Raw genomic sequence first — 26,490 nt, 5'->3', positions numbered from 1 at the left:
ACCAGGCTTAGGTAGAAGGGAGGTCAGCCCTTCCACAGGTGAATATTCTGAACTCAGCCTCTCTAACTCCAAATAACTTAAAATGAAAGATTTCGTCTGGGAGCAGTGTCTCATGCCTGTAATCCCAAAACTTTGGGATGCTGAGATGGGAGGATCGTTTGAGGGCAGGAGTTCAAGACCAGCCTGGGTAATATAGTGTGATGGTTAATATTTGCTGTCAACTTGATTGAAAGATGCCTAAATAGCTGGTAAAGTATTGCTTCTGGGTGTGTCTGTGAGGGTGTTTCCAGAGGAGATTAACATTTGAGTCAGTGGACTGGGAGAGAAGGACCCACTCTCAATGTGGGTGGGCACCATCCCATCGGCCGCCAGCATGGCTGGAACAAAGCAGACAGAAGAAGGTGGGATAAGATGGCTTGCTGAATCTTCTGGCTTTCATCTTTCCTCTGTGCTAGATGCTTCCGGCCCTTAAGCCTCAGACTCCAGGTTCTTTGGCTTTTGGACTCTTGGAGTTACACCAGTGGTTTCCCAGGAAGTCTCCAGCCTTGGGCCACAGACTGAAGGTTGCACTGTCGGCTTCCCTGCTTTTGAGGTTTTGTGACTCGCACTGAGCCAATTGGCTTCCTTGCCCTTCAGCTTGCGGATGGCCTATCGTGGGACTTTGGCTTGTAATCGTGTGAATCAATTGTCCTTAATAAACTGTCTTTCATATATACATCTATCCTATTAGTTCTGTCCCTCTGGAGATCTCTGACTGCTGATACACACAGCAAGACCCCACCTCTAAAAAAACAGAGAGAAAGACACATTGGAAAATAGAGAATAGATCAAGAAAACAATCCACTCATAATTTCATTACCCTATCACTACCGCTAGTAGCATTCCAAAAAGGTTTTCATTATTAATTCAGGTTGGTGCAATAGTGGGTACACAGGGTCAAGGGGAAGGTACCTGCAAAGTCTAAGTGAAGCAAAGACTATCCTTTGAAAATGAAATTAGGAAAAATTGTTGAGATCAGCCCTCTGTAGCAATGGCCCAATCTATGAAACTGAAATAACTTGGCTGAGACATTTCAGCTTTCTCATCTGTAAAATGGCAATAATACTTGAATTCCCTCCTTTCAGACTTGTTGTGAGATTAAAATAAAATAATAAAAAGCAACAAATTGTAAAGTCGTTAGTAAATGGATGTATCCTACTGTGTCATGATTATCCAATTTATTTAAATGACATAGGCAATCAAATTTCATAATTCAGGATTTAAAAAATTGTACTTGGGGCCTCTCAATTCCTTTCCTAACTGATTTGGTGAAATATAATAGGTAGGTAATTGGTAAATAAGTCTTGTTTCTCACAGGTTGTATGTATCTCGTTGGAAATAAAATAAAGATATGGCAGACTAATGCCGATTTGCACGTGCTTTTAGAACATCTCTACTGTACTTTAGCACCATTAGATGATTAGTGTTAGTAACTAATGCTATGGAAGTATGAGAATAATAAAATAATGATGAAAATGAAAAGAATAAAGAAAAATAGAATTCTCATACTTTATTATAGTTTTGTATTCTTTTTTCTAATTTTAAAAAAATTTTATTATAGCCACACCAAGAAACAGTCTATAAAAAAATGAAAACAATTCTTATTTTTTAGAGACAGGGTCTCACTCTGTTGCTCAGACTGGAGTTCTGTGGCACGATCATAGCTCACTGCAGCTTTGAACTCCTGAACTCAAGCAATCCTCCCACCGCAGCCTCCTGATTAGCTAGGACTACAGATGCACACTACCATGTCCGGCTAACTTAAAAAATTTTTTTTTTTTTTTGTAAAGACAGGGTTTTGTTTTGTTGCCCATGCTGGTCTCAAACTCCTGGCCTCAAGCAATCCTTTTGCCTCAGCCTGCCAAAGTGCTAGGATTATAGGTGTGAGCCACCACCTCCAACTTAGGTTTGTATTATAAAATTAACCTCAGAAGCAAATCACTGCTCCAGACTCTGTAAAACCATGTGATCTTGGTCTATTTTGTGTTGCCATAACAGAACACTTGAGACTGGGTAATTTATAAACAAAAGAGGTTTATTTGGCTCACAATTCTGCAGGCTGGGAAGTTCAAGGGCATGGACCTGGCTTCTGGTGAGAGCGTCCATGCTGCAACATAACATGGTAGGGAAGGTTAAAAGGGAAGTGAACACATGTGAAGAGGGAGAACCTGAGGGATGCCTCAGCTTTAGAAACAACCCACTCTCCCTGGAACTAATCCTTTCCCACAGGAACTAATCCAGTCTTGCACCAAGCCATTCATGAGGGATCCTCCCCCATGATCCAGACACCTCCCACTAGGCCCACTTCTCAGCACCGCCACATGGGGGATCAGATTTCAACACAAGTTTTGGTGGGGACAAACAAACCATGTCCCAACCATGCCACATGTGGCACACCAAAGCAGAAACATAAACACACGAACAGCTGTTTTAGAGAAAGTCTGATTTCTATGCTGCCAGAAATACAAAGCAACAGTACTTATTCTGATGGGTTCTTGAGTTATTTCAATCTTTTCCACATATTTCCTAAGCGTCATTCCTTCATGTACAATTAGATGGCCCTCAGGCTTCATCCCATCAGAGATCAGAGTCAAATCCCTATGATATGAGTTGAATTTCATCCTCCCAAAATTCACATGTTAAAGTTCTAACCCATAGCACTATAGAATGTGACCTGATTTAGAAATAGGGTCATTACAGGACAAGTGCGGTGGCTCATGCCTATAATTCCAGCACTTTGGGAGGCCAAGGCAGGAGGATTGCTTGAGCTCAGGAGTTGAGACCGGCCTGAGCAACATGGCAAAACCCCGTCTTTGCAAAATATACAAAAATTAGCCAGACATGGTGGTGCGTGCCTGTAATCCCAGCTACTTGGGAGGCTGAGGCACGAGAATCGCCTGAACTCAGTAGGCGGAGGTTGCAGTGAGCCAAGATTTTGCCACAGCACTCCAGCCTGGGTGACAGAGTGAGACTCTGTCAAAAAAAAAAGGAAGAGAAAGGAAGGAAGGAAGGAGAAATAGGTCATTACAGATGTAATTAGTTATTTAAAAAAAATAAGAAATAGGGTCATTACAGATGTAATTAGTTAAAACGAGGTCATACTGGAATAGGGTGGGCCCCTAATCCAATATGACTGGCGTTCTTTTTTTTTTTTTTTTTTCTAAACAATATTGTATAAAGACTGGTGTTCTTATCCAAGGGAGAAATTTGACAGACATGCATAGAGGAAAGATGGTGCAAAGAGACCCAGGGAGAAGATGGCTACCTACCAGCCAAAGAGAGAGGCCACAGACAGATTCCCTTACAGCTCTCTGAAGACCAAGCAGCCCTTCTGACACCTTGATTTCAGACTTCTAGCCTCCAGAATGCAAGACAATACATTTCTGTTGTTTAAGCTATCCAGGCTGTTGCCCTTTGTTATGGCAGCAAAAGAATACACCTTTCTTGTAGGAGATACTTCTTTGTGATTAGTTCCGGAGGAAGAACTTCCTGGAGAAGGTGGGCAGGTCAGTGGGAGCTCAGCCCCTCACATGGGGCTGTTGGCCTTCAGGCTGCCAAGGCCCCCCCAACACTTGAGACGGTTAATGGCACCCATGTAAGGCCAGGGATTTGGGGAAAATGATTTCCCTCCATCTCTGGCACAGACTGATCCTGGCTTAAAGTAACTCACATTATGCTTCCTCTCTTGACCTACACTTGACTGCCATTCCTGAGACAAGACTGGCACATGGCCAGGCACAGTGAATGGCTCACGCTTGTAATCCCAGCACTTTGGGAGGCCAAGACGGGTTGATCACTTGAGATCAGGAGTTTGAGACCAGCCTGGCCAACATGGTGAAACCCGTCTCTACTAAAAATACAAAAAATAGCCAGGCATGGTGGTATGTGACTGTAATCCCAGCTACTTGGGAGGCTGAGGCAGGAGAATCACTTGAACCCAGGAGGTGGAGGTTGCAGTGAACCCATTTTACACCATTGCACTCCAGCCTGGGTGACAGAGTGAGACTCCATCTCAAAAAAAAAAAAAAAAAAAAAAAAGACGGGCACAACACTACCTTGAGATTTTGTTCCATCAGAACTTCCTCTGGCCACAGAGTCAAGTCATTTGTAAACCATCATCACTTGTGCAAATCTGAAAACTGGGGACTCTGCAGAGGATGACAAAGGATACAGGATGTGGACAGAGGAAGTTGTGATGAAGCAAAAAAATCCCTCAGTGAAATCAACCAGTGTCCATTTCTACTTTGATACTGTTACACGAGAGTGGAAATGCAACTTATTTTATAGGAATACTAATTTTGTAATGAGTTTGCTAAGGTGTATGCCCTGTCCACTGCTGATGGACCAGGGTTGGGGATCTGGCCCTGAGACCAGTCAGTCCACTGGATAAACTATGCCCTAGATGCCCTCCCTTGAACACTTTCACTCAGATCTGCCATCATTCTGTGGATAAGAGGGACAGAGAGATGCCTTTTTTTTTTTTTTTTTTTTTTAGATGGAGTCTCACTCTGTCGCCCAGGCTGGAGTGCAGTGGCACAATCTTGGCTCACTGCAACCTCCACCTACTGGGTTCAAGCAATTCTCCTGCTTCAGCCTCCCAAGTAGCTGGGATTACAGGCACGCACCACCACAACAGGCTAATTTTTGTATTTTTAGTAGAGACAGGGTTTCACGATGTTGGTCAGGCTGGTCTCGAGCTCCTGATCTCATGATCCACCCACCTTGGCCTCCCAAAGTGCTGGGATTACAGGTGTGAGCCACTGCGCCTGGCTGAGAGATGCCTTTTAAGAGAAAGCTAGGCAGAAGACACAGCTCAGGAGAGATGATTGGAGAGAGGTGGAGCTGAAGGACCCCGGAGTACAGAAAGCAGAGGGGAGCCTCCTTTTCTGTTGCACCGTGGTCCCCTAAGGCGCATCCTTTTGCCCTGTTTCCTGCTCTTTGAATCCAGCAATCCAAGATTGCCTGCTGTGTCCTAGTAATGCCCACTGCTGGCACCACCCTCTCTGACCTGAGCTAGCTCAAGTGGATACCTGTTCATTGTAACCCCTCACCTTGCCCGGAGCAGCATCTTGTCCTTACCCGGGGAGCAGTCCAGCCACCATGTCCCTGGGCTGCTGAGTACCTGGAGAAACAGCAGCCAGAAGACTGGACCCCACTACTATTCATATCCCTGTCTGCATGGATTGAAACTCTGTTTTATTCACTGCTGTGGTTCTAGCCCCTAGTGCAATTCCTGCCACATAGTGAGCACTCAAGACAGTGTTTGAATGAATGAAATGCATTGCTTCAACCTCTGCTGGGCTATCTGAGCTCTCTGTCTTCTCTCAGCACTTTTCACCTGTCTTTGCTTAAGTCCTGTTTGTTTCCTGCCCTGGCTCTTCCACTTGCTCAAGTTACCCTCCTGCTGCCTCTCTCTTCAGCAGTAATAGCTAATGTTTACTGAGTGCATATTGTGGACTGGGCACTGTTCTAAGTGTTTTACACGTGTGAAATCCTTTAATCCTCTTGAAACCTATGAAACAAATCCTATTGTTATCACTCCTATCTTACAGATGAGAAAGCTGAGGCATGGAGACTAAGTGACTTGTCCAAGGTCACAAAATAGCAATAATGAGGACTCAAACTAGATAGTCTGGCTCTAGTCAACATCCTTAACTCCTCGTTAGCTTCGTGATAATAAAACCCAGCAGTGCTCAGCAGCCTAACTAAAAGAGCAGAGAAAACTCTTTCTTCATCAGAAAAGAACAAGACTATTCTTTATAAAATGGTTGTGAAAAGGAGTGATTGGTCTCTAGTTTGGGTGCTTAGCACAAGTCACCACCCCCTGGTTCACCAAGAAAACTGAGGGAATTGGGTATGAATTCTGCAGACACTCCTGCCTGCAGACATCTTTGTCAGACCATTCTGCTGCCTTCCTCCTGTCTCAGAGAGCTGGGTCTGCCTTTGCTTTAGCTCTTGATCTAGGTGCCTCCTGACTGTTTTGGGGGTTGCCTCATTAGATGCACCCATCAGGGTCCTGGCAGAAGAGAGGTGGTGCACTCAAAACTTGGGCTGCTGAGCACTGTCAGAGTTTAAGCAGGGTTCGATGAAGAGCCCACCCACAGGGTGTGAGCAGAACAGGACAGGGTGCATGGGCACAGGCAACAGCAAGGAGCCACAAGGGGGGTAAACGGTGACCCTGGGGCCTGGCACAAGTGGGCTCTGTGGAGAGTGGGGGCCTGGGAGTGAGGTGGAGTAGAGTTGTATTTGACAGCAACAAGCCTTGCCGCTCTCTCTCCTGCCCATCCGTGGTGCAGACAGAGGCTCCTGGAAGCTGGAGGGCAGTGGAGGCTGCCTGATGGAGTCTCCTGGAACACGGAGCAGTTGTGGAGAAGGGAGGGTCTTGGGTACACGGAGCATAGCCAGCGCATGGCTTCCCCGTCCTGTGTGCTCAGCCTCCCCTTCTGTTAGAATGCTGTCTTCTCGCCTCTGCTGGCCCACCTCTCCCCTTCCTTCCAGGGACAATTAGTCTATAGAATAGTTTTTAGTAATCTTCTCCACTTCCTTACTACCTATTAACTTTTATTTATGTATTTATTTATTGAGACGGAGTCTTGCTCTGTCGCTCAGGCTGGAGTGCCGTGGCATGATCTCAGCTCACTGCAACCTCCGCCTCCCAGGATCAAGCAATTCTCCTGCTTCAAACTCCTGAATAGCTGGGATTACGGGAGTGCACCACCACGCCTGGCTAATTTTTGTACTTTTAGTAGAGACAGGATTTCACCATGTTGGCCAGACTGGTCTCGAACTCCTGACCTCAGGTGATCCGCCTGCCTCAGCCTCCCAAAGTGCTGGGATTACAGGCGTGAGCCACTGTGCCTGGCCAACTTTTTAAAATCCTTATTGCGTTTTAGATTACAAATACAACATTAAATTATGTAAAATTTGAACACTACAGGCCGGTCGTGGTGTCTCACGCCCCCAGCACTTTGGGAGGCCTAGGCAGGCGGATCACCGGAGGTTAGGAGTTCGAGACCAGCCTGGCCAACATGGTGAAACCCGGTCTCTACTAAAAATACAAAATATTAGCCGGGCATGGTGGCAGACGCCTGTAATCCCAGCTACTCGGGAGTTGAGGCAGGAGAATCGCTTGAACCTGGGAGGCGGAGGTTGCAGTGAGCCGAATTGCGCCACTGCACTCCACCCTGGGCGACAGAGCAAGACCCTGTTGCAAAAAAAAAAAAAAAAAAGGCACAGTGGCTCACGCCTGTAATCCCAGCACTTTGGGAGGCCGAGGTGGGCAGATCACAAGGTCAGGAGATTGAGACCATCCTGGCTAACACGGTGAAACCCCGTCTCTACTAAAAATACAAAAAATTAGCCGGGCGTGGTGGCAGTGCCTGTAGTCCCAGCTACTCGGGAGGCTGAGGCAGGAGAATGGCATGAACCCGGGAGGTGGAGCTTGCAGTGAGCCTAGATCGCGCCACTGCACTCCAGCCTGGGCGATAGAGTGAGACTCCGTCTTAAAAAAAAAACAACAACAAAAAAAACGCTACAATAGAAAAGTATATAATATGTAAAGGAGAAGTCTTCCATTGAATTAACCCATACATACACTAGAAACCACTGCTGTCAAGAGTATGGTGCATGTTTGTCTAACTTGTAAAAAGTATATGTATGATCCGAATGACTGAAATAAAAAATAATGACACCATTAAATGCTGGTGAGGATAGAGAGAACTTTGATCACTCATATATTGCCGGTAGGAATATAAAATGGTATGGCCACTCTAGAAGAATATGACTGCTTCCTACAATATTAAATATGCACTTGCCATATGATGCAGCAATTACACACCTGGGCATCTACCCAGAGAAATGAAAGTTATTATGTTCCTGGTCATAACTGTTCACAATAGCTTTATTCCTAATTGCCCCAAACTGGAAACAACTCAAATGTCCTTTAATGGTGGAAGGTTCAATAAACTATGGTACATTCATACCATGGAATACTACTCAGCAATAAAAGGGAAGGAATTATTGATACACATGACCATCTGGATGGATCTCCAGAGAATTTTGCTGAGTGAAAAAAGCCAATCTCAAAAGGTTACATACTGTGTGATTCGTTTTAGATAATATTCTTGAAACAATAAATGTATAGAGATAGAAAACAGATCAGGGGTCAGGTAGAAGGGAAGAGTGACTGTGGCCATAAAAAGGTAGCATAAGGGGTCTGTGTGGTGGAACTGTTCTTCATCTTGAGTTTAGTGGTGGTCACGTGAATCCATACATGTAAAATTGCTTAGAACTAAATACACACACATGAGTGGCTGGGTGTGGTGGCTCATGCTTTTAATCCCAGCATTTTGAGAGGCTGAGGCAGGCATATCACTTGAGGTCAGAAGTTCAAGACCAGCCTGGCCAACATGGTGAAACCCCATCTCTACTAAGTGTGGTGGCACATGCCTGTAATCCCAGCTACTCGGGAGGCTGAGGCTGGAGAATCGCTTGAATCCGGGTGGTGGAGTTTGCAGTGAGCCGAGATCGTGCCACTGCACTCCAGCATGGGCAGCAGAGTGAGACCCCATCTCAAAAAAAAAAAAAAAGAACTAAATACACACACATGAGTGTGTATAAAATTGATAACATCTGAGTAATGGTGAAGGGTTCTATCAATGTCAGTTTCCTGGCTGTGCTATTGTACAATAGTTATATAAGATGTTACCATTGGGGGGAAATGGGTGAAGGGTACACAGAATCTCTCTGTATTATTTCTTTTTTCAATAAGTTTTATTGAGATAAAATTCATGTAATGTTCACCTTTTTAATGGGTAAAATTTAGTGGTTTTTAACATATTTACAAAGTTGTGCGACTTCAGCACTATCTAATTTTAGAACCTCTTCATCACCCCCAAAAGAAACTCTGTATCCATTATTAGTCACTCCCCATTCCTCTCTCCCCCCAGCTCCTGGCAGCCACTAATCTACTTTCTGTCTCTGGATTTGCCTACTCTAGATATTTCATACTAATGGAATCATACAGTATGTGGCCTTATGTCTGGCTTCTCTCACTTAGCACAAGGTTTTCAAAATCCATCTATTAATATTTTATAAAATGCGTCTGTACTTCATTTCTTTTTACAGCCAAATAATACTTAATTGTATGGATCTATTTCCACATTTTATTTATCATATTCATAAGTTGATGGACATTTGGGTTGTTTCTACTTCTTGGCTACTATGAATAATGCTGCTGTGGACATTCATGTACTAGTTTTTGTGTGAACATGTGTTTTTAATTCTCTTAGGTATTTATACCTAGGAGTGGAATTGTGGAGTCATATAGTAACTGTATGTTTAACTTTCTTTTTCTTTTTTTTTTTTTTTTGAGATGGAGTCTCACCTGTCGCCCAGGCTGGAGTGCAGTGGCATGATCTTGGCTCACTACAACCTCTGCCTCCCGGGTTCAAGCGATTTTCCTGCCTCAGCCTGAGGCCTGAGTAGCTGGGATTACAGGCACGTGCCACCACACCCGGCTAATGTTTGTATTTTTAGTAGAGACGGGATTTCACCACGTTGGTCAGGCTGGTCTCGAACTCCTGACCTCGTGATCTGCCTGCCTTGGCCTCCCAAAGTGCTGGGATTACCAGTGTGAGCCATCGTACCCAGCCCTCTATGTTTAACTTTCTAAGGAATCACCAAGCTGTTTTTCAAAGGGGTGGCACTGTTTTGCATTTCCATAAGCAATGTCTGAGGGGTCTGATTTCTCCACATCCTTACCAACATTTGTTATTGTCTGTTTTTTTTTTTTTAATTATTAGCTATCCTAGTAAGTGTGAAATCGTAACACATTGTGATTCTATATTATCTCCCCTTTTTTTTTTTTGAGATAGGGTCTTGCTCTATCACCCAAACTGGAGTGCAGTGGTGTGATCACAGCCCACTGAAGCCTCAACCTCCCAGGCTCAAGTGATCTTCCCATCTCAGCCTCCCAAGTAGCTAGGGCTACAGGCATGTACCACCATGCTTGGCTAATTATTTTCTTTTTTGTAGAGACAGGATTGTACTGTCTTTTATAATTGCATGTAAATCGGCCTGGCGCAGTGGCTCACACCTATATTCCCAGCACTTTGGGAGGCCGAGGTGGGTGGATCACTTGAGGTCAGGAGTTCGAGACCAGCCTGGCCAACATGGTGAAACCTGTCTCTACTAAAACTACAAAAATTAGCCGGGCTCAGTGGCACATGCCTGTAATCCTAGCTACTTGGGAGGCTGAGGCAAGAGAATCACTTGAACCCGAGAGGCAGAGGTTGCAGTGAGCCGAGATCGTGCCACTGCACTCCAGCCTGGGCAACAATAGTGAAACTCCATCTCAAAAAAACTGAGCCACCACACCCAGATAAATTTTGTATTTTTAGTAGACACGGGGTTTCACCATGTTGGCCAGACTAGTCTTGAACTCCTGACCTCATGATCCACCCGCCTCCGCCTCCCAAAGTGCTGGGATTACAGGCATGAGCCACTGCACCCAGCCTACCTGGTGTTTGTTAAATGAACACTCGGGTGAACTGAAAACACCCAGTGACGCCCCAGAAAGGAGCACAAGTGCAGTAGGAAGGGGAGGAGTTTTTCCTATTGGCAAGAGGCCTCATGGAGACTACGTCATGGTAGAATTGGTAGAACTGGAACTGCTCTGTGAGCAGCAGAAAGAAGGAAAGTGAAAAAGGAAGAGGGAAAAACCTTGGGGCTATTCCCTGGGAGTCTTAGAGCCAGCAGGAGATTCTTCTTTTGCAGGCAAAGAGGGAAGTAAAAAGGTGAAGGAAGATACAGAGAGCTCCTCTGTCTCTGCTGTGCCTCCTTTGCTGAATTCAGCACCTACATGCTAAATGCAAAAGCCCTTTATTTACTCAAAAGACGTTTGGACTCAATGGTCCCAAACACTTGGCACCTCTTTCCTCCTCAGGTAGAATGAGAATCCCTCTGAACAAAGCTGGATAATGGCTTTACCATGTCCACGGAAATTTTCCCTCTGGGAATAATGCCCTTCTCAATTATATGGGCATTTTCAGTGTACACCTCTTTGGAAAAGGTCAAGAACAATCCATATAAATACAATCTTTTCTAATGATACATTTATATTTGGGTTAAAGTTCTTTCATAGTAGGGATGAAAGAGAATAAATTATAGAACTCAAAGACAGAGAGAACTCTCCAGAAGAAAGTCTGAACTTACCTAAGGAAAAGTTAGATGAACAGCATTGGTTTTTTTTTCTTTTTTTGCTTATATATATTATATGCTTTACAATGAATATGTCTTACTTTCCTAATAAGAGAAAAAAGCAATACATTTATTTAAACCATAAGAATTGCTGCCGGGTGTGGTGGTTTACACCTGTAATCCCAACACTTTGGGAGGCCAAGGTGGATCATTTGAAGCCAGGAGTTCATAACCAGCCTGGGGAACATAGTGAGACCCCGCCTCTACGAAAAAAAAAAAAAACCTATAAAAATCTGGGTGTGGTGGCACACACCTGTGGTTCCAGCTACTCAGGAAGCTGTGGTAGGACGATCACTTGAGCCAAGGTTGAGGCTGCAGTGAGCTGTGATCATGCCACTGCACTCCAGCCTGGGCAACAGACGGAGACCCTGTCTTAAAAAACTAAAATAAATTAAAAAAATAAGATAAAAAAGAATTGCTCATCAGCGGACATGGAGTAAAGGTTATCAGAGGAAAAAGCAGAAGAGCTGAGGCCATCTTGCTCAGATTGGAGGCTTATAGAATAAGGGAGCATATTTGTTTCCTATGCTGCATAGCATATTATGACAAACGTACTACTTTAAAACAACTTCCCTTTATTATCGCACACCCTGTGAGTCAGGGGCCTGGGCATAGTGCAGGCTGCAAGGCTGTCATCATGGTGTCGGCCATGGCTCAGCTCCATCTGGAGGCCTGACTAGTGACAGATCTGCTGCCAAACTCATTCGGGTTGTTGGCAGAATTTGGTTCCTTGTTGCTGTAAGACCAAGGGCCTGGCTTTTTGCTGACTGTTGGCTGCCCTTAGCTCTATGAGGCTGCTCACAGTTCCTTGCCATGTGGACCTCTTGATAGGTCCTCTTACAAAATAGCAGCTTGCTTCCTCAAAGCCACTGAGGGAGGAACAGAGCTAGTGGGGTGGAATTGTATATAATGTAATCTAATCACAGACTAACAGCCCATCACCTTTGCCATATTCTGTTGGTTAGAAGTAGTCTTAGATTGGGAGGCTGAGGCAAAAGGATTGCTTGAGCCCAGGAGTTAGAGGCTGTAGTGGGCTATAATTGCATCTGTGAATAGCAACTGCACTCTAGCCAAGGCAACACAGTGAGACCCCATCTCTTAAAAAAAGAAAAAAAAGAAACAAACAAAATAAGAAAAAAAAGAAGCAGTCACTGGACCCACCCACATTCAAAAGGAGGGAATTATATGATTATGCAAAGGTGTGAGTTACTAGGAGGTGGAGATCATGGGGACCACTTTAGAGTCTGTTCCTTAAAGGGAGCTCAGAAATTCTTTCGGGATCCATATCCCCTTGTCACTCAGCATTCCAGTACATTCCAGTGGCTGTCCTACAGCAAGCATCTGGGATTCTTCACCTGACAGTTTTCCTTCCACCTGAGACACAGACATGCTGGAGGGTTACTGACCCTATGAGCAGGCCTCAGCCGATGATGGATGGAAACTGGAGGCTCCCCATCTTCCTCACCTCTTGGGTAGGAAAGCTCAGAGGCATGTTCTGCACTGTCTCCCAGGGTCCCCAGTAGGACTGAACCCCAGTTGCAGTTACACAGCAGCAACTTGCTTAATAATGTTCCTTTTCTTGGCTTCCTTCCCTTTCCTGCCTTACTTCCCCACTCTAGTCTTCCTGCAATCACCTCTTAAAGAAACTAGTTGAATCTAGAAACAGAAAGTAGAGTGATTGCTAGGGGGTAGGGGAAGGAAGGAATGGGGAGTTATTTGGTTTAAGGTATATGGTTCAGTTTTACAGGATGAAAAGTGTTACAGAGATGGATGATGGTGATGACTGCACAACATTGTGAATGTGTTTAATACCACTGAATTGGACACTAACACTTATTAAGAAGGGGCTGGGCACGATGGCTCACGCCTGTAATCCCAGCACTTTGGGAGGCCAAGGCGGGCGGATCACCAGGTCAGGAGTTCGAGACCAGCCTGACCAACATGGTGAAACCCCGTCTGTACTAAAAATACAAAAATTAGCGTGGCATGGTGGCACATGCCTGTAATCTCAGCTACTCAGGAGGCTGAGGCAGGAGAATCGCTTGAACACGGGAGGCAGAGGTTGCAGTGAGCTGAGATCGTGCTACTGCACTCCAGCCTGGGTGACAGAGCGAAACTCCAACTCAAAAAAAAAAAAAAACTTATTAAGATGGTAAATTGTATGTTATATGTATTTTACCACAATTTTAAAAAATGAAACAAAACAAAATATGCAGAACAAAACTAGTCACACTCAAATCCTGCCTTAAGGTGTATAACCTAACCTAATAGGAATCTATATTAATTTTGGGTAGCAGAGAAAAAAAGCACTTAAAAGCTGAGTTTAGGGTTATTTATACATGGCATCCAACTAAAAGAAACCTGAAATCAGCAAAGACTAGAAATGAGAGAAAGAGTCTAGCAGGCCTGGGGAGGAAAATGAAGAATCAGACACCATCTTCAACAAGTTAGTCAAATGTGACTAAACTGGGAATTTTAGTTAAATTTCCCAGCTATAGATAGGTAATATCCTAAGATTCCTCACACTGTTATAAAACAGATTTTTTGCATCCTAAACCTGAATGTGGCAATTTGGACATGTCACAGAGGCAGGGCACAGAAGAGGCAGCCAGACTTCAGCCCTCCAGCGATTAGTAAGTAGAAGTGACCAGCAGTTTTGGGCTGCCCAGCACCTATTGCCACTATCTTGTTAATTGTACCCTGTTTTTCCTTGAATGTCTCCAAGATATCTCAAAATCAGTAAGTCCAAAACAAACTCATGATTCTCCCTGCCAGACCCAGGCTTCTTTGAGCATTCCACAGGTCAAGATGGTGCCATCATCCATCTATGTAAGCAAGCCAAACATGATGGCCCCAGCCTGGTTCCCTTCTCTCCTTCCCTGTATACAATCCGTCACCAAGTCCTGCAATTTTACTTCCTCAATTTCTTATGGGTGTTTTGTTTTGTTTTTGTTGTTGTTGTTTGTTTTTTTTTAGATGGAGTTTTGCTCTGTCACCCAGGCTGGAGTGCAGTGGCATGATCTCGGCTCCCTGCAACTTCCTCCTCCTGGGTTTAAGCCATTCTCGTGCCTCAGCCTCCCAGGTAGCTGGGATTACAGGCATGCACCACCACGCCCAGCCAATTTTTTCTTTTTTCTTTTTTTTTTTTTTTTTTGCATTTTTAATAGAGATGTGGTTTCTTCGTATTGGCCAGGCTGGTCTCAAACTCCTGATCTCAGATGAACCACCCGTCTCGGCTTCCCAAAGTGCCGGGATTACAGGCGTGAGCCACTGCACCAGGCCTACTTCCTCAATTTCTGTTAAACTCATCAATTTCTCTCTGTATCCACCACTAAGACTACTCCAGTCCAAGTCCCTGCCATCTCAACTTCCAAAATAGTTTCCCAGCTGTGTCACTCAGTAACAGGGCAATCCCTGTGTGATGGTTAATTTTAGGTATCAACTTGACTGGATTAAGGAATACTCAGCTGGTGAAGCATTATTTCTGGGTATGTTGGTGAGGGTATTTCCATAAGAGATGGGCATTTGAATCAGTGGACTGAATAAAGAAAATCCACTCTCACCCAATGTGGCTGGGCACCATCCAATCCTTTGACGGCCTGAATAGAACCGAAAGGTATAAGACAGGCAAATTCTCGCTTTCTTACTCCTGAAACTGGGACGCCCTCTTCTCCTGCCCATGGATGTCAGAACTCCAGGTTCTCTGGTTCTTTGGACCCTGGAACTTGCACCAGCAGCCAGTCTGTTTCTCAGGCCTCTTGCCTTGGACTCAGAATTACACTGTCAGATTCCCTGGTTCTCTAGCTTGCAGACAGCATATAGTGAGACTTCTCAGCCTCCATAATCATGTGAGCCAATTCCTATAATAAATCTTCTCTCAGCTGGGCACAGTGGCTCACACCTGTAATCCCAGCACTTTGGGAGGACAAGGCGGGTGGATCACCTGTGGTCAGGAGTTTGAGAGCAACCTGGCCAACATGGTGAAACCCCGTCTCTACTAACTACAAAAATTAGCCTGCATAATGGCAGGCATCTGTAATCCCAGCTACTCGGCAGGCTGAGGCAGGAGAATCGCTTGAACCTGGGAGGCAGAATTTGCAGTGAGCTGAGATCGTGCCACTGCACTCCAGCCTGGGTGACGGAGTGAGACTGTCTCAAAAAAATAAAATAAAATAAAAAATAAATCTTATCTCCTATCATCTATCTATCTACCTATCATCTATCTATCTATCTATCTATCTATCTATCTATCTACCTACCTATCATCTATCTATCTATCTATCTATCTATCATCTGTCTATAATAAATCATCTCTCATCTCTGTCATCTATCTATCCATCCATCCATCTGTCTCTTTCTCGTATTGATTCTCTGTCTCTCTGGAGAATCCTAATACACTCTGGGCATACAAAGCCCTCCTGACACCTCCTCAGTTTCTTCTTAGGGAAGTGCCCCTGGCCACACTTCCCAACCTCAGGACTCCTACACATTCTCACAGTCCATGTACCTCATTGTTTTTAGCGTTCAGTCATAGTTGTAACAAAATATTTGTAAATATATTTTTATTGTGAGAACATTCAGTTTAACAAAATACAGAGAACAACATATCAAGCACCTATGTAGTCATAACCCAGAATTAACAATAATAACACATGTTAACTTTCTGCCATATCTATTTCAAATTTCATTTTACATTTAAAAGAAATCAAGCATAAAACAAATGTGGCTAAAATCCACTTGAACAGTGTTTCCCTTCTCCTCCACTTCTGTTCTCTCTCCCTCTTCAGAGGAACTAGCAACAAGAATTTCAGTGTATTTCTTTCTCATTCATGTTTTTATGCTTTTAATAGATAAGGTGTATTTTCAAAACCATTGGTTGTGTTCCTATTGGTTTTTTTGCTGTTGTTGAGACAGAGTCTTCCTCTGTCGCCCAGGCTGGAGTGCAGTGGCGCTATCTCAGTTCACTGCAACCTCTGCCTCTTGGGTTTGAGCGATTTTCTTGACTCAGCCTCCTGAGTAGCTGGGACTATGGGCACGTGCCACTACACCTGGCTAATTTTTGTATTTTTAGTAGAGATGGGGTTTCACCATGTTGCCCAGACTGGTCTTGAACTCTTGAGCTCAGGTGATCTGCCCATCTCGGCCTCCCAAAGTGCTGGGATTACAGGCGTGAGCCACTGCACCTGGCCTATTCCTACAGTTTCTAAAAGCAGATATAATTAGTTTTAATTTAAACCACTTTGATTTCATTCAAGCCGAGAATATCTTGGTCCTCAGGTGGTGGATTCAGAAGGGAATCAAAGAGGGTTTTCACTCTGTCTCGTTGTGGAGAAACAGCAGCAAGAACAACCAGCTCATCTTTCTTCTTCTTCCACTTCCCCCCAAGTACCAGAGGGAAGCTGGGGCCAGCAATACCCATCAGAGAATATCAAGGCAGAAGCACACAATGTTTTGGCACCTGTGGGCTTACCTGGTGGCATCATAAACATCTAACACCAGCCCTGAGGGTTGAACATTTTAAAAATAGGTAAAAATACAGTGGATGAACAGGTGGCCTCAAGTTTCTGTGCCCCCTGGTCCTGGAGACATGGTGCTGTGCTCAGGTTGGCTTCCAGCCTACTTCCGGTCTGCTTGAGCCACGTGGCCCTGCTGCTGGAGGCTTGGCATCTGAAGATGTGAAGCTTTGGATTAAGAGGCTCAAAGTGCCTCTGAGTTGTTACATGGAATTAATAAGGGTGAGCAAATGCCCGCGGCCTTCTCTGAGACACTTTCCCCTCTTTGGTTTGTTACAGAAGATATGGCTAAATAAATTTTAGACTGATTGCTTCCAGACACAAAGGAGGGCATCAAAGAGGAGTAAACTCCTTTCTTTCCAAGTGATAGCGCCAGCCAATCTGTCTAGTCTAGATTGAGAATTATACCTTGCTGTGACAAAGGGTCCAAAGAACATAGTCAACTAATCATCTTTGGCCAGGAAGAAAGTTATTGCTTCTTAAGGGGCGGAGAACTCTCTGGCCTCATATCGTTAACATACTTGTCACCTCTAACTAGACCCAGTCAGGCCCAATGAGCTCCATTAGAGTGAAACTCAGAACCTGCTAATACCGAAGTATGGACGGACAACAGTATTTGTTTATGTGTAAAACTGGTACTTTTTTTTTTTTTTTTGGTAGAAAATGAGGAAGTGAAGAGAACGTGACCTTTGGAGTCACCCAGACCTGGGTTTCTCTCCTGGCACCGCCTCTGACCTGCTGTGTCACATGAGCTTTCTGAGCTTTAGTTTCCACTTCTATGACACAAGGAGAAAATTCCCATCTCATAGGGAGAGTTTAGTGAAAGGACTGAGCATTTTGTCTGGGACATGATTGGATTCCTTCATCTGATTTTTTTTTTTTTTTTTTGAGACAGAGTCTTGCTCTGTTGCCCAGGCTGGGGTGCAGTGGCCCGATCTCAGCTCACTGCAACCTCCGCCTCCCACGTTCAAGTGATTCTTGTGCCTCAGCCTCCCAAGTAGCTGGGATTACAGGCACGCACCACTATGCCCAGCTAATTTTTGTATTTTTAGCACGGACGGGGTTTTGCCATGTTGGCCAGGCTGGTCTCGAACTCCTGACCTCAAGTGATCCGCCTGCCTTGGCCTTCCAAAGTGCTAGGATTATGGGCGTGAGCCACCGCACCCGATCCCTTCATCTGAATTTGGAGAGGGCAAAGGTTCGAACTCTGAGTTGTGCCTGGGAAAGGTAGATATGAGGTGAAGATCAGATTCGGGCAACCACAGGAGTCAACAGAGTCTGCTGGCCCTGCCATCATTTAGTGACTGGTAGAAGGCTGCTGCGGTGAGAGCTGGATTTGCTTCGATCCTGTTAAGTAAACCACAAGGATGCTTCTCCCTCTCCACATCTGAAAGAGCAACACTGTCCGCTGTCCTACAGAGCCTGTTATTGATCTATGATTTGTTCTCTCACCTTAGACTGCTCTCAATAGATAGAACAGCGCTCCACCTTAGCCCATGTGTAACATTAGGCTGGATAAACACTACCAAAGGAAACATACATTATTCAGGGAATGTGAGTGTGTAGGTCCCACGCCCACAGTGTGTCATGGACTCACCAAAGAGATGTGTTGCAAATAATGGGTGGCATCTTGTTTCAAACAATGCAAAGCCATCAATAATAGGAAAAATGACACTCCTCTGGATTCTCCAGCTAAGAAAACACAAAGCAGTTTTGGTGGATGGAGTTCAAGCCAATGACTTTTCTACCTAAATTATTATTTTAGTTCTTTCAAGCTGGTTTTGCAAGGTTTTAAGGAAGCCACCCAGTTGTGGGTGGAGCATTTTCTTCTGGGAGCTACTCCCAGGTACATGAAATACCATTCAGAAATGAGCAAGACATGTTCACAAGGCCAAGGGCTTCTTTGGGGCCATAATTACACTTCGCTATGTGCTGTTCACACATGGAATTTTGGTTTGACTTGTAAACTCTAGCCTGTTGTTGGCAGGCATTAAAAAATATGTGTCGGCCAGCAGTGGTGTCTCATGCCTGTAATCCAGCACTTTGGGATGCCGAGTTGGGAGGATCACTTGAACTCAGGAGTTTGAGACCAGCCTAGACAACAGGGCAAAACCCCATCTCTACACAAAATACAAAAAATTAGCCGGGTGTAGTGTCATGTGCCTGTAGTCTCAGCTACTGGGGGGCTGAGGCAGGAGAATCTCTTCAATCTGCGAGGCCAAGGCTGCAGTGAGCTGTGATCATCCCATTGTACTCCAGCCTGGGTGACTAAGTGAGACCCTGTCTCAAAGAAAAAAGAAAGAAGGAAAAAAAGTATGTGTTAATCATGGAGAATCTGATCATTAAAAATATACATATATGTGGAATAATAAGGTATATGATATTTATCCTCCCCTTGTTTGTTATGACAGTATTTCCCCAGAGCTTAGGTGGCAGGTATCAGAGTGTTTTACGTGTAGTCCACATCTTGTATTATATGCTCATTCTCGGAATTGGGCTTTGGCAGAGATGCTAAACACACAGATGCCAATTAGGAAACTAAAATCCAGTCATTACCCAGAGATTAAATATTTCAACACAGTGTCTCAAACTATAATTAAAGACAGTGAGCTTTGTTACTGGGAGAACAAAAACAGAGAGAGGCAGATAACTATTTTTGGAATTGTCCTTATCTTCAACACAATCTACTCTATACATTTATCAAGTTGTTTACTGTACTTGCAACTTTACAAATCAGTCTAAATAAAACATCATAAAATAACATGTTTGCTGACCAAGCGCAGTGGCTCATGCCTGTAATCCCAGCACTTTGGGAGGCTGAGGCAGGAGGATCACTTTTTTCTTTTTTTTTTTTTTTTGAGACAGAGTCTCACTCTGTTGCCCAGGCTGGAGTGCAGTGGCACGATCTCAGCTCACTGCAACCTTTGCCTCCCGGGTTCAAGCAATTCTCCTGTCTCAGCCTCCCGAGTAGCTGGGACTACAGGTGGCCACCACCACGCCTGGCTAATTTTTGTATTTTTGGTAGAGACAGGGTTTTACCATGTTAACCAGGCTGGTCTTGAACTTCTGACCTCAGGTGATAGGAGGATCACTTAAAGCCAGAATTTCAAGACCAGCCTGGGCAACAAAGTGAAACCCCATCCTTACAAACTATTTGGTGACACACATCTGTAGTCCCAGCTACTCGGGAGGCTGAGGTGGGAGGATCACTTGAGCCCAGGAGGTTGAGGCTACAGTGAGCTAAGATGACGCCACTGCACTCTAGCCTGGGTGACAGAGTGAGACTCCATCTCTAAAAATAAATAAGCAGGGCCAGGCGCAGTGGCTCACGCCTGTAATCCCAGCACTTTGGGAGGCCAAGGCGGGCGGATCACGAGGTCAGGCATTGAGACCATCCTGGCTAACACGGTGAAACCCTGTCTCTACTAAAAATACAAAAAAATTAGCCGGGCGTGGTGGTGGGCGCCTGTAGTCCCAGCTACTCGGGAGGCTGAGGCAGGAGAATGGCGTGAACCCGGGAGGTGGAGCTTGCAGTGAGCTGAGATCGCGCCACCGCACTCCAGCCTGGGTCACAGAGCGAGACTCCGTCTAAAAAGAAAAGAAAAAAAAAAAAACCTCCTCTCTGCTAAAAATACAAAAATTAGCTGGGCGTGGTGGTGGGCACCAGTAACCCCAGCTACTCCAAAGGCTGAGGAGGCAGGAGACCGGAAGGCGGAGGTTGCAGTGAACCGAGATTGTGCCACTACAGCCCGGGAGAAAGAGTGAGACTCCGTCTCGAAAAATAAATAAATAAACAAACAAATAAGTGATGCAGCTGTGAAGTGGCCTAGGGAGAAGTAGGGAGGAAACAGGCAAAAGAAGAGATGGTAGGAACAAGAGACAGAGAGAGGCAGACCTCCTCCCTGCCACCTCCAGAAAGGTTAAGAAAGAAAAAAAAAAAAAAAAAAAAAAGCCAGGCACAGTGGCTCACACCTGTAATCCCAGCATTTTGAGAGGCTGAGGTAGGCGGATCACTTGAGCTCAGGAGTTGGAAACCAGCCTGGCCAACATAGTGAGCCCTGTCTCTACTAAAAATACAAAAAGTTGGCTGTGTGTGGTGGCGGGCACCTGTAATCCCAGCTACTTGGGAGGCTGAGGCAGGAGAATTGCTTGAACGTGGGAGGCGGAGGTTGCAGTGAGTGCTATCGCACCACTGCACTCCAGCCTGGGCGACAGAGTGACACTCCTTCTCAAAAAAATAAAAAATAAAATAAAATCAATCAATTAAAATCCATAGTCTTTGCATCACATTTTAAGCGGTGGTACAGTTCAATTTTGCCCTAAATTTACTGTTTGTATTTTGTTATATCTTCTAAATCAAAGTATAATTGCAAGAGTATAAAGTACATGTACACTATGTGCATGTCTTGAGCATATACTAATAAAATTATTTACTTTATAAATATCAAAGTTTATCATTGTAGAAATGACAGGACATATATAACAGTATCTATCTATCTATCCAAGTCAGAAAAAATTACTTGCTGAAAGAATTAAGTTTAAAAAACCATTTCCTACTACCTAAACATTTGGTCAGCTAGCTTATGATTTCATTTGTTTGTTTTTATCCTGTTGTTTTTGCATCATGTAAGTACATTCTTAATGGCTTTTTAAACAAACTAAACGAGTAAATGTGGATAAAAGGCTTAAGAGTGCTATATAAATATGTACATTATTATTATTTCTGACTCTGGAAATTAACAGAGCTAAGAATATTTTAAAGGTGCTGAGAACATTTTACTATATTTTTATTTATTTATGTTTTTTGAGATGGAGTCTTGCTCTGTCACCCAGGCTGGAGTGCAGTGGCACGATCTCTGCTTTCTGGGTTCAAGCAATTCTCCTGCCTCAGTGTCCCGAGTAGCTGGAATTACAGGTGCCCATCACCACACCCAGCTAATTTTTTTGTATTTTTAGTAGAGATGGGGTTTCATCATGTTGGACAGGCTGGTCTCGAACTCCTAACCTCAAGGCCTGCCTTGGCCTCCCAAAGTGGTAGGATTACAGGCGTGAGCCACCGTGCCCAGCCCCATTTTACCACATTTTCTATACCCATTTTGGGATAATAACAGAACAGGTATTTCCAAGGCAGTGTCAGGAAACACCACACATTTCCCTAACACTTTTTGCTGACTACACAGAGAATGGAGCAGATAACTATTGACATATGGCAGGGAGCTGTACTTACAACTAAGATTTATCTGATTAATTACATTTTCTGACAACTAGCATGATGTCACAGTATCCAAAATGGAAACTCATGTTACAGATAATATCGAATCCATAGATAATAAAGGACACCACCTCCCCCATCCAAATACTTCTAAACTTGTTTATGTCTAAAAGGAATTTTTTTTTTTTTTTTTTTAGACAGCGTCTTGCTGTGTCATCCAGCCTGGAGTGCAATGGTGCGATCTCCGCTCACTGCAACCTCTGCCTCCTGGGCTCTAGTGATTCTCCAGTCTCAGCCTCCCAAATAACTGGGATTACAGGCGCCGGCCACCATGCCTGGCTAATTTTTGTATTTTTAGTAGAGACGGGGTTTCACCATGTTGGCCAGGCTGGTCTCAAACTCCTGATCTCAAGTGATCCACCCGCCTTGGCCTCCCAAAGTGCTGGGATTACAGGCATGAGCCACCATGCCCAGCAAGGAATATTCTTTTTAAAAGACGTTTTACAAAGAAAAAAAATCTCTAAAGTTTTTTCCATCTTAGTATTCTCTAATTTTATTGTTTTAAGTGGGTATCATAGAAAATAGCCAACTACAATAGAATTAAATAGGCTGCACTTTAATAATCAGAGATATTTGATTATAGTTTGGGTATTAGGTGAAAATAGGAAGTACTGTTCATCCTGTTAGGTGTGAAATTGACATTATGGTCAAACAAGAACATACGCACATTTTTAAGAGACACATACTGAAATATATATGGGTGAATTGAAATTTAAAAAAAATTATTTATTTATTTATTAACCATGGGTCTTGCTATGTTGACCAGCCTCTCAAAGTGCTAGGGTTACAAGCATGAGCCACCATGCCTGGGCAATTGAAATAATTTCTAGGATTAAAAAAAAAATCACAGAGCGAGAAAGTGATAACGTGGCGACATCTTGATAATTGTTAAATCTGATGATGGGTATATGAAGGTTTATTGTTCTGTCTACTTTTGTGTAGGTTTAAAATGTTTACATAAAAAGGGTTTGTTTATTTTATTTTAAAATTTAATCTTTGTATTTATTTATTTTGAGACCAGGTTGTGAGACTGGCTAATTTTTGTATTTTGGGTAGAGGTGCGGTTTTCTGTGTTACTTAGGCTGGTCTTGAACTCCTTGGCTCAAGTGATCCACCCACCTCAGCCTCCCAAAGTGGTGAGATTACAGGCACGAACCACCGCCCCTGGCCAACAAAAAAAGTTTTTTAAATAATTCAGATAATTGGTTTAACAGTTTTGTTTTTTCATATGTAGCACATAAATTGGATAGAGAGAATTCTGCTACACTGTTTTTCTGCTGAAAGGATTATTTATCTAGTTCACTAGTTCTCAAATTTGAGTGTGCTATTTAAAACTCAGATTGCTGAGTCCAGCCTCAGAGTTTCTGATAATGTCTTGCAGGGGCCCAGCAATTTGCATTTCCAACAAGTTCCTAGTTGATGCTGATGCTCCAGTCCAGGGACCACGCCGTGAGAATTACTTCTGTAGGTAAACCATCTTTTCTAAGCTATCCTTCTTCATTCTTTCGGCAGCCAATTCCATTCCTTTATTATTTCACATCAAGCATGAGCTTTAGCTGTCAATATGGGCCAGTTTCTTAATTTATTCTGGAATATACTGAGAGTCAAAATCTTGAGAATTTGATAATTAAGACTCCTCATTGTTTGGTTCTGACTTACCCAACTTTTCAATCTTTTCTTCCTTTATTCCCCTGACTCCAGCAATATCAGGATATTTGTACTCTAAGTGAGTCATGCATATTCCTACCTCAGTACCTTTACCCATGCCACCATCCCCTCCTGAAATGCATACGTGGCATTCACACACACACACACACACACACACATACACACACACACAAAATGAGTAACCAAAAGGTCCAGTCCAAATCTCCCCTTCTTTGTGAATTTGACTGTCAGCATCCGTGGTGATCTTTCCTGCTGAAAACTTCTCATTTTATACTAGTCATACCATCATGTAATAATTTATATTTTTTTATATTCGTGCTTTTTCTTTTCTGCTTTTTGAGATGGGGTTTTGCTCTGTCACCCAGGCTGGAGTGCAGCGGCGCAGTCTCAGCTCACTGTAGGCTCCACCTTCTGAGTTCAAGCAATCCTCCAACCTCAGTCGGCCTGGGACACAGGCAGGCACCACCACGCCTGGCTAATTTTTGGTTTTTTTGTAGAGACAGCGTTTTGCCATGTTGCCCAGGCTGAGTATTCATGCTCCTTATCTCCTCAATAGACTTGTCAATTCCTTGAGAGCAGAGACCTTGCCTTATACAGAACTTCTTTGTGCAGCCCACAGACTTTGGCCCAGAGCTATGTTCTTAATAGGCACTTTCATTTTCCCTGCAAACTGGGGGAAATATGTTTTTTTCTAATAATGGATGGAACCTGAAGTCTACAGATGTAGAATAAGCACCAGGGAAAAGCTCATAGAATCCTATTATCTATGCACATCCAAGCAGTGCTATGAGAATAATTAATGATTATGCAGGTCTTTGAGATCTTCAGATGAAAGGGGCTTTAAAAGAGTCCAGAATTATTATGATGACCCATGTCACCTTTTTTTTTTTTTTTGAGACAGAGTTTCTCTCTTGTTGCCCAGGCTGGAGTGCAATGGCGTGATCTCGGCTCACCACAACTTCCACCTCCCAGGTTCAAGCGATTCTCCTGCCTCAGCCTCCCGAGTAGCTGGGATTACAGGCATGAGCCACCATGCCCAGCTAATTTTTGTATTTTTAGTAGAGATGTTGGTCAGGCTGGTCTTGAACCCCCAACCTCAGGTGATCCACCTGCCTCAGCCTCCCAAAGTGTTGGGATTACAGGCATGAGCCACCGCGTCTGGCCCATGTTACCCTTTCAAAGCCTGAAACCAAATTTCACAGCATCCCTCAGGTTTCCTCAGACTGGGAAGAGTTCAGGGCTACTCCTCCAAGAGTGGCTAAAAAGTGACTTCTCAACACCCACCACTCAGGATTTTCAGGAAAGACAAACTTTAAAATAAGGCTGGAGATAGCAAAAGTCCCAACAAAACAAACTCTTGGCTTCCTGAGAAAAAGTGAAACCGAGATACTACGTGTTGTCCTCCAGCAGGGAGAGTTGGACTCCAGACCAGTCATCTGCACCTGTCTTCCTATCTTGTCCTCTGGGCTAGTGGCACTCATAGGCTTTCGGGTGTTGGGATCTGCCTGCAGTCACCTGGATCAGAACCTGCATGTTCAGGCCGGGCATGGTAGCTCACACCTGTAATCCCAGCACTTTAGGAGGCCGAGGCAGACGGATCACTTGAGGCCAAGTGTTCGAGGCCAGCCTGGCCAACGTGGCAAAATCCTGTCTCCACTAAAAATACAAAAAGTAGTTGGGTGTGGTGGGGGGCACCTGTAATCCCAGCTACTCAGGAAGCTGAAGCAGGAGAATTGCTTGAACTCAAGAGACGGAGGTTGCAGTGAGCCAAGATCATGATGCCATTACACTCCAGCCTGGGCAACAGAGCCAGACTTGGTCTCAAAAAAAGGACCTGCACATTCAAGTTGTTATTTTTGTTCTGAGTATATAAATTTTGGCCTGAGTTCTGCTTTCATGAAGCACTACGAATCAATCTCTCTCTCTCTTTCCCTCCCTCTCACTCATGGAATAGGTCAAGCCATCTCTTGATTACCACTTGAAACTCTGTTATGACCCAAGCTCAGGAATATTGCTTCAATATCAAAGCTTAGATTTTCTTCAACTTCCGTTTTCCTTGATAGCAAGTTTCCTCTCTCTGTTCTCTTTGCTTTATTCCTGCATCCTTGTTTTGGTTGGCTTGGGTTGGTACCACTTTACCAATAATTCACTAAACATAAAAAATGTCTTCTCTGAGTCTGTAGCTATGACTGCCTACGTTAGATGGAACTAAAAGAGCTTCAATACTTTTGCAAGCCCAGGCAAACATGGATACAGTTATAATTAAGCAGTAAATCACAACGAGATGCTGTTAGAGCATGTCTTAGATGTGTTGGCGAAAGTTGAATGTCCTCACCTGCCAGCAGGAAAGAAAAAAAAATGAAAAGCCCAGCCAAGCTTAACCAGACAGGGCTTATACCCAGTATGATCATAAAGCCACTCCTGGCTTATATTTCTAGCAATGAAAAATCCAATGTACAAAGAGCCAGGGTTATATTACATACCAAATGCTAATTCCCTCTTTAGCAGATCAGGTTAAACCATTTCCTGGTTTGCAAGGGGCAACTTTGATTAGACTAATTGTGAGATTAGCAGAACCCAGACCTCTATGACTGGCATGCCAAAAAAGTAAAATTTATTTAAAACAATGACCAAAAAATTACATATAAAGACTTAATTCCAGACCCTAAATTAGAAGGTGTAGGGTTTTGTTTTTTTTTTGTTTTTTTTTTTTTTTTTTTTGTTTTTTTTTTTTGAGAC

General features: G+C 43.9%; 1 protein-coding gene across 1 annotated transcript in view; it reads left to right on the top strand.

Moving 5' to 3' along the window:
* Positions 1-23,465: 23,465 nt before the first annotated feature.
* SDE2 (SDE2 telomere maintenance homolog) overlaps positions 23,466-26,490 on the top strand; it is a 65,572-nt gene continuing 62,547 nt past the window's right edge. Inside the window, exon 1 of the mRNA XM_058430457.1 lies at positions 23,466-23,547. Within this exon, the coding sequence (XP_058286440.1) occupies positions 23,503-23,547 (45 nt within the window). The 5' untranslated portion in view covers positions 23,466-23,502. The remainder of the gene's footprint in view (positions 23,548-26,490) is intronic.

Source organism: Hylobates moloch, unplaced genomic scaffold (assembly GCF_009828535.3).
Source record: "Hylobates moloch isolate HMO894 unplaced genomic scaffold, HMol_V3 SCAFFOLD_18, whole genome shotgun sequence".
NCBI classification, from domain to species: Eukaryota; Metazoa; Chordata; class Mammalia; order Primates; family Hylobatidae; genus Hylobates; species Hylobates moloch.
The sequence above is the reverse complement of the archived record's forward strand: the minus strand, read 5'-3'. Positions and strand labels throughout refer to the sequence as shown.